Genomic DNA, 15,072 nt, shown 5'->3' on the forward strand with positions numbered 1-15,072 from the left:
AATTATTTTTAAATGAAACTTGCATATAAGGCCTTTGCACCAAAACATAGCTAGTCATTTTAACATAAGTTTCAGGTTTTTCCAATAGGAGATGGTATTACTTAATATTTGTCCTAGGCCCACATATGTACACACTCCTTCAGAAAATTCTATATTTCAGTATACGATTCAATATTTTTTCATATTGACTTCAGGTTTACATCATAGAAGTGGGACAATCATATAGTACTTTACAAAGTGTTCCCACCAATATTTACAGAACCAAAATGTCACCATACATATTTATCACAATGTTATTGGCTGTATTTCCTATGTTGTACTTTACATCCCTGCGACTATTTTGTAACTACAAATTTGTCCTTCTTAAACCATTCACCTTTTTGAAAAATCCTTTATTGTTTAAAGTATTACATAAGTCTCCTTTGTTCCCCATTGACTTCTCCTTGGCTGCCCCCACCCCAAGCACATGTCCCACCCCCCCCTACTGTATGCTCATATGCATGCGCACAAGACCTTTTGTTGATCTCTTACCCCATCACCCCCGCCTTCCCTCATAGGTTGGACAGTCTGTTCAATGCTACTTTGACTTTCGTTCTATTTTTGTTCATCAGTTTGTAGTTCATTATATTACACAAATAAGTGAGATGATGTGATATTTTCCTTTCTATGACTGGCTTATTTTGCTTAGCATAATGCTCTCCAGTTCCATCCATGCTATTTCAAATGGTAAGAATTCCTTCTTTTTTACTGCAGCACATTATTCCATTGTGTAGATGTACCCCTGTTTTTTAATCCACGCATCTGCCGATGGGTATTAGGCTGTTTCCAAATCTTAGCTATTGTAAATTGTGCTGCTATGAACATAGGGGTGCATATATCCTTTCTGATTGGTGTTTCTGTTTTCTTGGTATATATTCCTAGAAGTGGGATTACTGGGTCAAATGGAAGTTCCATTTTTTATTTTTTGAGAAAATGCCATATTGTTTTTTACAGTAGCTGCAACAGTTTGCATTGCCATCAGCAGTTCAAGAGGGTTCCTTTCCCTCTGAATCCTCACCATCACTTGTAGTTTGTAGACTTTGAACATGTTTTCATAAGTCTCTTGGCCTTCTGTATGTCCACTTTTGAAAAGTATCAAAAGTGTCCTTTGCATATTTTTTTTAATATATTTTATTGATTTTGTACAGAGAGGAAGGGAGAGAGATGGAGAGCTAGAAACATCGATGAGAGAGAGTCATCGATCAGCTGCCTCTTGCACACCCCCTACTGGGGATATGCCCGCAACCAAGGTACATGCCCTTGACCGGAATCGAACCCGGGACCCTTCAGTCCCCAAGCCGACGCTCTATCCATTGAGCCAAACTGGTCTCGGCTCCTTTGCATATTTTTATTGGATTTTTTATCTTCCTTCTGTTAAGTTGTATGAGTTCCTATACATTTTGGAGATTTAACCCTTATCAGAGATAACATTGGTGAATATGTTCTCCCATGCAATGGGATTTCTTGTTGTGTACTTCATAGTTTACTTGCTGCACAGAAGCTTTTTGTGTTGATTTAGTCCCATTTGGTTTTTTTCTCCTTAGTCTCCATTGCCCTAGGAGCTGTATTGGTAAAGATATTGCTATGACAAATATGTGTTATTTTGCTGCCTATAGTTTCTTCTAAGATTGTTATAGTTTCCTGACTTATATTTAATCCTTGATCCATTTTGAGTTTAGTTTTGTTTATGGTGTAAGTTGGTGGTCTAGTTTCATTTTTTGCATGTATCTGTCGAATATTACCAACATCATTTATTGAAGAGACTGTCTTGACTCCATTGTATGCTCTTTTCTACTTTGTCAAATATTAATTGAGCATAATGGCTTGGGTTTATTTGTGAGTGCTCTGTTCTATTCCATTGGGCTATATGTCAGTTATTGTGCAAGTACCAGGCAGTTTTGAGAACTATGGCTTTGTAATATAGTTTGATAACTGATATTATGACCCCTCCAACTTAGTTCTTTCTCAAGATTGCTGCAGCTACTTGGGGTCCTTTCTTTTTTATTATTTCAGATGAATTTTTGGAGAGTTTGATCTAGGTCTGTGAATTATGCCGTGATATTTTAATGGGGATTGCATTGAATCTATAGATTGCTTTTGGTGGTATAGATATTTTAATGATGTTGATTCAAACAATCCATGAACACATTATATTCTTCCATTTTTATATGTCTTCCTCTATCTCTTTTTTTCAATATCCTGTAATTTTCTGAGTATAAGCCTTTATCTCCTTTGTTAAATTTATTCCTAGTTATCTTAATTTTTTTTGTTGCAATGGTAGGTGGGATTGTTGTTTTCATTTCTCTATCTGTAAATGCATTATCCTATATAATAAAGTCCTAATATGCAAACTGACCAAACAGCAGAAGGAGTGGTGGAATGACAGGTTTCTATGACATGCACTGACCACCAGGGGGAAGCTCAACACAAGAAATGCCCCAGCACATAGGCCCTAGACCAGCCAAGGTGGTTGCTAGTGGGCTCCTCCCAACCCCCCATCACCCTGCCAGTCTGCGCCCCATTGCTCTGCCGCCTCCTATCGCCTCCCTCTGCAGGGCAATTGGGGAGCAGTGCTGGCTGGTGAGTGGGCCAGCACTGAATCCCAAATGTCCTGCCCCTTGCCCCTAAGGCAGGTGTCAGTGGGGGCCCCCCAATTGCCCCGCCAATCATACCAGAGATCAGATCTGATCACCAGCCAGGCCTAGGGACCCTACCCATGCACTAATTTTGTGCACTGGTCCTCTAGTTGGTGTATAAGAAAAGCATAGATTTCTGAGTGTTAATTTTGTATCCTGCTACATTGACAAATTCATTTATTAATTCTAGTAGTTTTGTGATGGAGTCTTTAGGGTTTTCTATGTACAATATCATGACATCTGTGAATAACAACAGTTTTATTTCTTCTTTTCTAATTTGGATGCCTTTTATTTGTTGTTCTTGTCTGATCACTATGGCTAGCACTTCCAGTACTATGTCAAACAGGAGTGGTGAAAGTGGGCATCCCTGTCTTTTTCCTGTTCTTAGGAGAAATGGTTTTAGTTTTTCCCATTGAGTATGATGTTGACTGTAGCTTTTCATATAAGCCTTTTATTATGTTGAGCTGTGATTCCTCTATTCCAGTGGTTCTCCACCTTTTTTATGCCACGACCCTTTAATACAGTTCCTCATGTTGTGGTGACCCCCTGGGTCCCACAGGTTGAGAACTGCTGCTGTAGTGCCTAACACCATTGGAAAACACAGATATTTACATTAAGATTCATAACAGTAGCAAAATTACAGTTATGAAGTAGCAACGAAAATAATTTTATGGATGGGGGTCACCACAATATGCAGGACTGTATTAAAGGGTCCCAGCATTAAAAATGTTGAGAACCACTGCTCTCTTCCCACTTTGATGAGAGTTTTTATCAGGAAAGGGTGTTGGATTTTGTCAAATGCTTTTTCTGCATCAATTGATATGACTGTGACTTTTGTCTCTCAATTTATTTATGTGACATTTCACATTTATTGATAACAGCCATGCATCCCTGGAATAAATGCCACTTGGTCATGGTGTATGATCTTCCTAATGTAATGCTGGATCTGATTTGATAGAATTTACTTGAGGATTTTAGTATCTATGACCATCATGTATATTGGCCTGATATTCTCTTTGTAGTTTCTTTATCTAGTTTTGGGATTGAGGTAATACTGACTTCATAAGAAGAGCTTGGAAGGGAGCCTTCCTCTTGAATTTATTGGAATAGTCTGAAGGATGGATTTTTAGTTCTTTGAATGTTGTAAAACTACCCTGTGAAGCCATCTGGTCCAGGACTTTTGTTTGGTGGATTTTTTTTTACTACTGTTTGCATTTCATCAGTAGTTATAGGCATATGGATGTGTTTTTATTCTTCCTGATTAAGTTTTGGAAGCTTGTACATTTCTAGGAATATGTCCATTTCATAAAGGTTGTCCAGTTTGTTGGAGTAGAGTTGTTCATAATATTTTTTACAATCCTTTGTATATCTGTGGGGTCAGTTGTTCCTTTAACTCTTTCTTTTTTTTATCTGAAAATTGATTATATTATTTTATTATTTTTTAATTTAATAAATCTTAATTGTTCAGATTATTACAATTGTTCTTCTTTTTCCCCCATAGCTTCCCTCCACCCAGTTCCCACCCCACCCTCTGCCCTTATTTCATCCCACTGTCCTCATCCATAGGTGTACTATTTTTGTCCAGTCTCTTCCTACACTCCACACCCCTTTGCCCCTGAGTATTGTCAGTTCACTCCCTTTCTATGACCCTGATTCTACTATATTCACCAGTTTATGCTGTTCATCAGATTTTTTTATTCACTTGATTTTCAGATTCACTTGTTGATAGATATGTATTTGTTGTTCATAATTTTTATCTTTACCTTTTTCTTCTTTTTCCTCTTCTTAAAGAATACTTTTCAGCATTTCATATTATACTGGTTTGGTGGTAATGAACTCCTTTAGCTTTTTTTTTTTTTTTTTAATCTGTGAAGTTCTTTATTGGACCTTCAATTCTGAATGATAGCTTTCCTGGGTAGAGTAATCTTGGTTGTAGGTTCTTGATATACATCGCTTTGAATATTTCTTGCCACTCCTGTCTGGCCTGCATATTTTCTGTTGAGAAATCAGCTGACAGTCATATGGGTGTTCTGCTGTAGAAAAAAAAAAAACTGTTTTTCTCTTGCTGCTTTTAAGATTCTCTCTCTGTCCTTTGCTCTTGGCATTTTAATTATATGTCTTGGTGCAGTCCTCTTTGGATTCCTTTTGTATGGGATTCTCTGCGCTTCCTAGTCTTGTAAGTATTTTTTTCATGAGGTGGGGGACGTTTTCGGTAATTATTTCTTCAAATAGGTTTTCAATATGTTGCTCGCTCTCTTCTTCTGGCTCTACTATAATTTTGATGTTAATACACTTGAAGTTGTCCCAGTGGCTCCTTACACTATCTTTATATTTTTGGATTCTTTTCTCTTTTTGCTTTTTGCTTTTCCAGTTGAGTGGTTTTTGCTTCTTTGTATTTCAAATCTTTGACTTGATTCTTGTGATCCTCAATTCCAGTGTTCGCCCAACTTCTCTCATGATGAGAATCACCTGGTGGAGTTGTTAAAAATACAGATTCCTGAATCCCAACTAAGAAGTGCTAAACTAGAATTTTGGGGAACATATAGGTAAAATTGTATACTTAACTAGTGCTCTAAGAATACAATTTTACCTATATGCTCCCAAAAATTCTAGTTTAGCACTTCTTAGTTGGGATTCAGGAATCTGTATTTTAACAACTCCACCAGGTGATTCTCATCATGAGAGAAGTTTGGGAAACACTGCTCTAGTCTGCTGTTAGATCTCTGTATAATATTTTTTATTTCAGTGTATGCTTAATTTCTAATTGGTCCTTCTTCATATCCTTGAGGGTCTCCATTAATTTATGAGTGGTTTCTAGGAAATTCTTGAAAAACCTTATTACCATGTGTATGTTTTTTAATATATTTTATTGAATTTTTTATTTATTTTTATTTATTATTTTTTTTTTTTACAGAGAGGAAGAGAGAGGGATAGAGAGTTAGAAACATCGATGAGAGAGAATCATCAATCAGCTGTCTTTTGCACACCCCCTCCTGGGGATATGCCCGCAACCAAGGTACATGCCCTTGACCGGAATCGAACCTGGGACTTTTCAGTCCACAGGCCGGTGCTCTATCCACTGAGCCAAACTGGATTCGGACCTTATTACCGTGGTTTTGAGCTCTATATCCAGTTGTTAGCATTCCTCCATTTCTTTTCTTTGTGATTGTTTCTTTGTCTCTGAATTTTGGCTGCTTCCCTGAGTTGATAGAGTGGTTTTGTCTGCTAGGTGTCCTATAGGGCCCAGTGACTCAAACTCCCCAGATACCTTAGTTGGACACTCTTGGTGCACTCCTCTGTGGGCTGTGTGCACAGTCTTGTTATAGTTAATTATTGTTGGTATCGCTGGAAGGAATTGACTTCCAGACCAATTGGCTGTTAGGATCAGCTGTGTCTTTGCTGGGAGAACTTCTGTGCTGGAGACACCCTTATGAGATAAGACTTGCAAAAGCCTCTGAGCTCATCTTGGATGGGGAAGTTTCAGGGCGGAGCAGTCAGCATTGGTTTCTGCCCTAATAGGCCCCTGTGTCTCAGTGTCCTGTGGTAATCACTGCAAGCACCTCTGAGAGAAAGCCACCTTCAAGTTCCGCCCACTGCCAGACAAGCCAGTTTCTTTCTGAATGAGTCTGGGTCCCCAGAGTCTTGCCCAGAACTGAAGTTCAGTACAGTCGTGAGCTTTTGTCTCCCTCCTGCTGGAGAAAGCCAGCCACATACTCAGTTGCCATTCCTCTCCACACACATGTCAGTATCTCTGCCTCCTGCAGCCCCTCTGAGTCTCAGTGTGCTTTTCTCTTTCGTTCTAATTGTAGAATTTCCACTCAGCCTGCCTGCCTGTGGTTCTGGATGATGTCCATTTAGTCTTTTAGTTGTAGTATTGAAATTGTGTAAGGCAGCAGTTTAGGTGTTTCCCTGTGCTGCCATCTTGGTTTCTCCAATCTATTTATATTTTTTGTTATTAAAATTTTTAATGTTGACATTATTACTGGTATAGAACTTCCCCCGCTTTGGCCAACCTCCTCCAACTCCCACTTCTTCCTCATTTAGCCTTAACAAACCTATTGACCATGTCCATGGGGTATGCATATATGATCTTCAGCTAATCCCTTCCTCTTTAGTATTTTTTAAATTCCATTATGTTTATTTTCACACTGGTCATTCTGATTTCCTTCCCTCCATGAGTTTACACTTACTTTGTTCTTTTTCTAGTTCCTTTAGGTCTGAGATTAGGTGGTTTACTTGAAATTAGATACTTGTATTATAATTTTAATAAAAATACTATCCATGGTGTACACCTCAGATCTCATTGATAGCTGATGCTCTCTACTCGTATTAACATACTATAGTCATATATAGGAAATGTACATGGCTTTTGGTTGAACTTCAGATTGTCATTTACAAAAAGTTTCATACTACAGAAAAACAAGGATGTGAAATCCATCTTTCTATCACATATTATTACACCAGATTACAAGGTTTTTTTTCATATAACTGAAGAAATGAATATTACCTTTTAGTAAATTATATGTCATGTTTACTGCTGAAATTGATAACTTTCTTTTTAAGGGACAGACTTGGAAACTGATAAACGGAAGTCATCAAGTAAGCGCGTGCAAATCCAGAGCCCATTGAAATTCCAGAAGCAGGTATATTACTAATTAAGAATGCAATTTATGTGTTTTCTGATTTTCACAATATTATACCTTCAATAACCAGAAATAACAAACATATTATTACATGAGTAGACTCACATATAATGATACTTTGAACATTAGTTCACACCCCCAAATAGAGGACTGCCTGACATATAGATAATCAGATAGAGAAACATACTGGTTCAAAGCCAAATTGAATTATAATATATGAAAACATTTTCTTACTTCTGAATGCAAGTAATTGAAACAACAGCTAATAAATCTTGGAATCTCTTAGGATTTCTTCAGATAATGCATTTCAAATAAATATTAGCTATAGATAATATACTGAGACACTGAAGTATATTATATTACCAGCTTTAATATAATTTGTAAAATTATGGGAGAGTTCTAAATTTAAAAATCGATATATGCTCTTACATAGTGAATTCAAATAAAATATATCAATCGTCAATGATGATCCTTATATTCTCTAGTTGCATTGGAAATAATACAAAGATACTTTAATTTTATAACATAGTTGTCATAAATTATCTTCTTGAGTCACAATTAAACACCTGACCTAAAATCCCATAACTACTAAAATAATGAGGAATCACTCCATACCTGTTCTTAGATTCTGTCAAATTATGAATTCTTCTGGCTCTAATAAACAATTGCATTTTAGTCCTTTCCCCAATGAAGCATCAAGTGATGGAATTATGAAATACCAAGAAATAGCCCAGTTTTTATTTTCTCTGATTAGGTAGAGAGGGTGCAAGCGATCACTGATACTTAAGACAGGTGTGAGTAAGACACCTATGTAAGGATGCTCACTGTCACCGCTGTCAGATTTAATAGGCTCATGTTCCTTATAGAAATATAGGTAGTATGAGATAAGGTCTTGTAATCATATCAAATATGGCACATTGACCACTCAAATTGATAAAAATTTTAAGGGCTTCTCCTGGAAGGTGATCTCCAGGAAATGACTCAGCCAAAGACTGAGGGTGAGGACAGAGATGGGCTTGAAGTAAAGGGGGAGATGTTACTAAATCTAGATCACATTTACATGCCAGAAGCAGATATGTTATTCATCAAGAATGCAATTCATGCATTTTCCAGGGTGATCTCTGATAATTACAAAAACTTCTAAATTTAAAGGAAGCACTTGATTTTCAGGGAAGGAAATTACCCTTAGTTAGTCTTCTGAACTATTTACTCTACATAGCTGAACCATTTAATTAGACTTATTTGCAATAAGAGAAGGTATTAAGATTACATCCAGGAGCTTATTAAATGTGGCTGAAATGGGCTCTGGGAAATATCATGGAATTTAAAGATAAGCTTTACTAAACAGATAATAAATTACATGACCATCCAAAAATAAACATTAGGAGAAAGGAACAAAGAATTAAACTAAGGAGAAAAGATATGGTAAGTAATATGAATATAAACTTAAGTAAAATGAAAATACAATTAGTAAATAAAAAAGATGGCACTTAGGAATGATTCTTAAGAAGAAATTCCATTAGTTACATAATCTGGAGGAAAATGAAAGAAGCCTAAGTGTACCCAATAAGGAACATGAACAGCAAACCAACAGATATTGAGTATTTTATAAAATTGAAAGTAAAGATATACTTGAACTCTAAATTAATATTTTCAAAATATGGATGGAATGCTTCATAGACCAAGAAAACATATTTTATCTAATATACTCCTGTAACACCTGAATATCTAAAAATAGAAAATATCATGGGAAATTTTCAGAAATTAATTCAGATTGTGCCTGCTAAGCTATTACTTTTAATTAATGACATGGTACTATATACCTGAAAGTTGATGAGAACATATATATCTTAAGCATTCTCAGCACAAAAAATAAAAGTTAACTAGGGAAGTTGAGGGATGGGTTAATGACATACATTTACCTTAATAATCATACCACAATGCATAAGTATATAGCCAATCACCATGTTTACTCTTTCAATATATACAATAGGTTTTTTTTTTAAGATTCCTCTATAAAGTATTTAGAAAGAATGAATTTTAGAGACCAAAGTCTTTTTACTTTTGTAAGTATCTTTCTTATTTTCTCATCCTTCCTTTTCCTCTGCTTCCTCCTCTCTCTACTCATTCATTCATTATTTGTGTGTGTGTGTTTATGATTGTTTTTCTGTTTTACGGTAAGGCATTATAAAAAGCTTCACATTTTGGTATAAAAAAAATGTTACGTAAAATCCATGTGATTGTAAAAGTGATTATACAAATTGAAACTCATACAGTGTGAAAAAAGCATTATTTATAATTACACTAGGACTACAGTTGGAATTGAGGATACGTGGTTATCCTGTTTAAACACTTGCATAAAAGGGTTAAATGAGCCCAAGAAATATTTTTGCTTTTCATGCACCAGAAGGAAGAAGCAAAGGCAGTACAGGCCTTTCTGTTCACTTCACATAGGCAAGAACAAATGTAACAATACTGTTTAAGCTATCTTATATTCAGAATAGCATTTCAAATCAAAGCATTTCTTGTAAATTTATTTTGTTTCTTAGGGGTTTTCCGTTGGATGGTGTTCAGATTTTTTTAAAAGTTCACACATTTGGGGGCATATCGTGCAGCCAGGCTCCCTCGCAGCTCGAGGCAGCTGGGCCAGTGGGGCTTGTGCAGACGACCCTCGGCCCTGGAGCCCCTTGGAGGCACCACCATGTACTCGGGAGCCGACCTCGTTCTTGTGCCTCTGGCACCGCCGCTGCCCCCCCTCCAAGGATATGTCTTCAAGCCGCCGCCCAGACCCGACTTCGGGACCTTGGGGAGAACCATCAAGTTAAAGGCCAACTTCTTTGAAATGAATGTTCCAAAAATTGACATCTATCACTACCAGTTGGATATCAAGCCAGAGAAATGCCCACGGAGAGTGAACAGGGACATCGTGGAGCACATGGTCCAGCACTTTAAAACTCAGATCTTCGGGGACCGGAAGCCTGCGTTTGATGGGAGGAAGAACCTCTACACGGCCATGCCACTGCCTATTGGGCGGGAGAAGGTGGAGCTGGAGGTCTCGCTGCCGGGCGAAGGGAAAGATCGCATCTTCAAGGTGTCCATCAAGTGGGTGTCCTGCGTGAGCCTGCAGGCATTACACGATGCGCTTGCGGGGCGGCTGCCCAGCATCCCCTTCGAGTCTATCCAGGCCCTGGACGTGGTCATGAGGCACCTGTCGTCCATGAGATACACGCCTGTGGGCCGCTCCTTCTTCACCCCCTCCGAGGGCTGCTCCAACCCGCTGGGCAGCGGCCGGGAAGTGTGGTTTGGCTTCCATCAGTCTGTCCGCCCTTCTCTTTGGAAGATGATGCTCAATATTGATGTCTCCGCGACAGCGTTTTACAAGGCGCAGCCCGTCATCAAGTTTATTTGTGATGTTTTGGATTTTAAAAGTATTGAAGAACAACAAAAACCTCTGACAGATTCCCAAAGAGTCAAGTTTACCAAAGAAATCAAAGGTCTGAAGGTGGAGATCACACACTGTGGGCAGATAAAAAGAAAATACCGCGTCTGCAACGTTACCCAGCGACCAGCCAGCAGCCAAACGTTCCCACTGCAGCAGGAGAACGGGCAGACAGTGGAGTGCACGGTGGCCCAGTACTTCAAGGACCGGTACAAGCTGGTGCTGCGCTACCCCCACCTCCCCTGTTTACACGTAGGCCAGGAGCAGAAACACACTTACCTTCCCCTCGAGGTCTGCAACATCGTGGCGGGACAGAGATGTGTAAGGAAACTGACCGACAATCAGACCTCAGCCATGATAAGAATGACGGCCAGGTCAGCGCCTGATCGGCAGGAAGAGATTAGCAAGCTGATGAGAAGTGTGAACTTTAAGACCGACCCCTACGTCCGGGATTTTGGGATCACGGTCAAGGATGAGATGATCGACTTGACCGGGCGGGTTCTGCAGCCGCCCTCCCTCGTATTCGGGGGCCGGAATAAAGCAATTGCCACGCCTGTGCAGGGTGTCTGGGACATGAGGAACAAACAGTTCCACACGGGCATTGAGATCAAGGTGTGGGCCATCGCCTGCTTCGCGCCCCCGCGCCAGTGCACTGAGGCCCACCTCAGATCCTTCACAGAGCATCTCAGAAAGATCTCGAGGGACGCGGGGATGCCGATCCAGAGCTATCCGTGCTTCTGCAAGTACTCCCAGGGCGTCGACAGTGTGGAGCCCATATTCCGGCACCTAAAGAACACGTACACGGGCCTGCAGCTGGTGGTGGTCATCCTGCCAGGCAAAACCCCCATCTACGCCGAGGTGAAACGCGTGGGGGACACGGTGCTGGGGATGGCCACCCAGTGCGTGCAGATGAAGAATGTGCAGCGGACCACACCCCAGACGCTGTCCAACCTCTGCCTCAAGATCAACGCCAAGCTGGGGGGCGTGAACAACATCCTGCTGCCACAGGGCAGGCCGCCCGTATTCCAGCAGCCAGTCATCTTCATGGGGGCCGACGTCACGCACCCCGCTGCAGGGGACAGTAAGAAGCCATCCATCACTGCTGTCGTGGGCAGCATGGACGCTCATCCCAACCGCTACTGCGCCACCGTGCGAGTGCAGCAACACCGCCAGGAGATCATCCAGGACCTGGCGGCCATGGTGCGTGAGCTGCTCATCCAGTTCTACAAATCCACGCGCTTCAAGCCCACGCGCATCATCTTCTACCGCGACGGCGTGTCCGAGGGCCAGTTCCAGCAGGTCCTGCACCACGAGCTGCTGGCCATCCGCCAGGCCTGCATCTCGCTGGAGAAGGACTACCAGCCAGGCATCACATTCATCGTGGTGCAGAAGCGGCACCACGCGCGGTTCTTCTGCACAGACAAGAAGGAGCGAGTGGGGAAGAGCGGAAACATTCCAGCAGGCACCACCGTGGACACGAAGATCATCCACCCGACCGAGTTCGACTTCTACCTGTGCAGTCACACTGGCATCCAGGGAATCAGCAGGCCTTCCCACTACCACGTGCTTTGGGATGACAATTGTTTCTCTTCCGATGAGCTGCAGATCCTCACCTACCAGCTGTGTCACACCTACGTGCGCTGCACGCGCGCTGTGTCCATCCCAGCGCCAGCATACTACGCTCACCTGGTGGCCTACCGGGCCAGGTACCACCTGGTGGATAAAGAACATGACAGTGCTGAAGGAAGCCATACCTCCGGGCATAATGATGGGCAGGACCACCAGGCGATGGCCAAGGCAGTCCAGGTCCACCAGGACACGCAGCGCACCATGTACTTTGCTTAACATGTTGTGTTTACGATTGTGTGCGGAGTCAGATTCACACGAGACCAGTGACACTCAGACCAACCGACGCCAGCCCCAGGGCAGCCAGCACTGGACCACAGACATCGTGGACTCAGCTGAGGCTGCTCCTCCACTCTCTCAGAATGCCTTCCATCCCGGATTTCACACTGGTTCTGAGCTGCAGATCTGTATGAGACCTCACTGTCGCAGGACACATGGTTTGCCAAAATCTATCCACTGCTCATTAAATAGTCACGTGTTTCCTAAAAAAAGGTTTACACATTTTTTGATTACTATTTAAAACCACCTTTTCATAGGTTCATTTCATTTCCTGTGCTAGGAACTGGAACAGTCTTTTTGTTTCTAAGTTCCAGTAGAAAGAGTGTTTAGTCAACATTGGTAAAATGTATGCATGGAAGTATGTCTTATAAAAGCTAAACTTTGTCCTTTGTGTACCTTTAATGTCATCTAAATGTCATGAGACTAAGGAATGTTCCCACCAGTTCTGTTTCCTTGCAGGGTAAGGAAACCACCCGTTGAAAGGAAGATGATCTCAAGACACACAGATTATTCTTATGGTGGATACTACACTGTTAAAGTTCTCTCAATAAAGTTTTGCAGGATTATCTTGCAAATCTTTAGTGAAACATATTCCAAAAACTTGATGCTGTTGAAAATTACTTCGTTTTCTGATGTTTTATACTACAACTGAGCTTTCTTATGGAGATACAGTTGTATATTAGTATTCTCTCCAGAAACCTTGTTATATATGACTAGAGAAATTCATGAACTCAGGGGTGGGTCCCTCAGCATGGCCTGTGCACTCTCACAGTCCGTTAGCCCTTGGGGGATATCCAACTGAGCTGGCGTTTGGACATCCTTTCTGCTGCCATGGAGGTCGGAGAGGCTCCTACCACCACTTCTGCACTCCCCAGCTGTGAGCCCAGCTTGTGCCTAAGTGGCACTCCCCCTGGGGGAGTGCACTGACTACCAGAGGAAGATCCTATGTTGAGTGTCTTCCCCCTGGTGGTCAGTACACATCATAGTGACTGGTCATTCTGCAGTTGGGTTGATTTCCATATTAGCCTTTTATTATATAGGATTGTTGTTTCCAAATGGCTTTTCTAGATAGATTCTAAGTTGCACTGTTTACAATCCATTTCTGAATGCTAAGAAATGTTTTACTGTGGTTTTAAAAATTATGCCTGTTGGTCAGTTTGCTCATTGGTTAGAGTGTCAGCCCTCAGACTTATGGGACTTGGGAATTAATTCCCTGTCAAGAGTACTTACTAAATTGCAGGTTCTATCCCCTTCCCCAGTCTGGTCATGTGTGGGAGGCAGTCAATCAATGCGTCTATCACATAAGGCTATTTTTTTCCTCTCTCTCCCTCCTCTCTTGCCTCCCCTCCTTCCCCCCCCCCATCTCTCTCTTTCTTTCCATCCCTCCCTCCTTCTCTCCCTTCTCCCTTATCCTCCTTCCACTGTCTCTAAAAAAATAATGGATAGAATATCCTCAGGTGAGAATTTTTTAAAATATGCATTTATTTCCTTCTCTCATTTTATAGCAACAGATTGAGCCACGCAATAAAATGTTAATAGAATTGGGATTAGTTTGCCAAACTTCTCTTATTCCTGATAGGAAATAGGAGATTTTTAACATTTCACCATGTTCACTGTGGAGTAAAGGAGGTTTCATTCCCATCTCAGTCTGTTAAGAATTTTTGAATATATGTTGACCTCTATCAGAAACTTGTGTATTTGTTGAAGTGATCATAGGATTACTACTTCCATTAATCTGTTAATATGGTGAGTTGCATATTTAACTTCCTATGGTTAATAAAATCTTGTATTACTTCAAAGGAAGAGTGCTTGGTCATGTTATTTTATTCTTGTGAATAATCTCTGTCTTGATACTTTGTTTAGGTTGTTTATGAATGACCACATGAGCGACATTAGCCCATATTTTATTTGATGTACACTAACTGCATGAAAGGAATTGATAGGTAAAAACTCTTCTTCTGTTCCATGAAACACAGTTCTCCACAAGGCGAGGAGAACTGCAGCAATAGGCTTTGTCATGATCGGCTCTATCTGGGCAGCATCTCAGACTTTTAGTATCAGAGCCTACTTTCAGGGGAGAGGCAGAAGGGATGGTTCGGGTGCCCATCACATCCACCTTTGTAGAATGCATATCTTCCCTGCGAGATATCTCTCTAATGATGCAATCGTTCAAAAGGATACCTGCTCTAGGCTCTATGCTGATACCAAACTTACACACCCAGTAAAGTAAAAGTTGTGGCTCACTATGTATTTATAACAATAGCACCATTTATTGAGATTTCTCATAATGGGAACAATCAGTCACATTTATAAAATATATCATATCCATTCCTACTTTGCTAAGCTGGGTTCCATACATGTATCACCTAATTTAATCCTCACAATTAAGGTGGAACAGGTTGTACACAAA

At 40.7% G+C, this 15,072-nt stretch overlaps 1 protein-coding gene across 1 annotated transcript in view; it reads left to right on the plus strand.

Annotated features, from left to right (window-relative positions):
* The window catches only part of LOC311615672 (protein argonaute-2-like), a 40,220-nt gene extending 27,291 nt beyond the window's left edge, over positions 1-12,929 (plus strand). The window contains exons 2-3 of the mRNA XM_084871055.1: positions 7,239-7,318; positions 9,868-12,929. Of these exons, the coding sequence (XP_084727181.1) occupies positions 10,020-12,602 (2,583 nt within the window). The 5' untranslated portion in view covers positions 7,239-7,318; positions 9,868-10,019 and the 3' untranslated portion in view covers positions 12,603-12,929. The remainder of the gene's footprint in view (positions 1-7,238; positions 7,319-9,867) is intronic.
* Positions 12,930-15,072: the final 2,143 nt, after the last annotated feature.

This window comes from Pipistrellus hanaki (genome assembly GCF_964339955.1).
Source record: "Pipistrellus hanaki genome assembly, chromosome: X".
Lineage (NCBI taxonomy): Eukaryota > Metazoa > Chordata > Mammalia > Chiroptera > Vespertilionidae > Pipistrellus > Pipistrellus hanaki.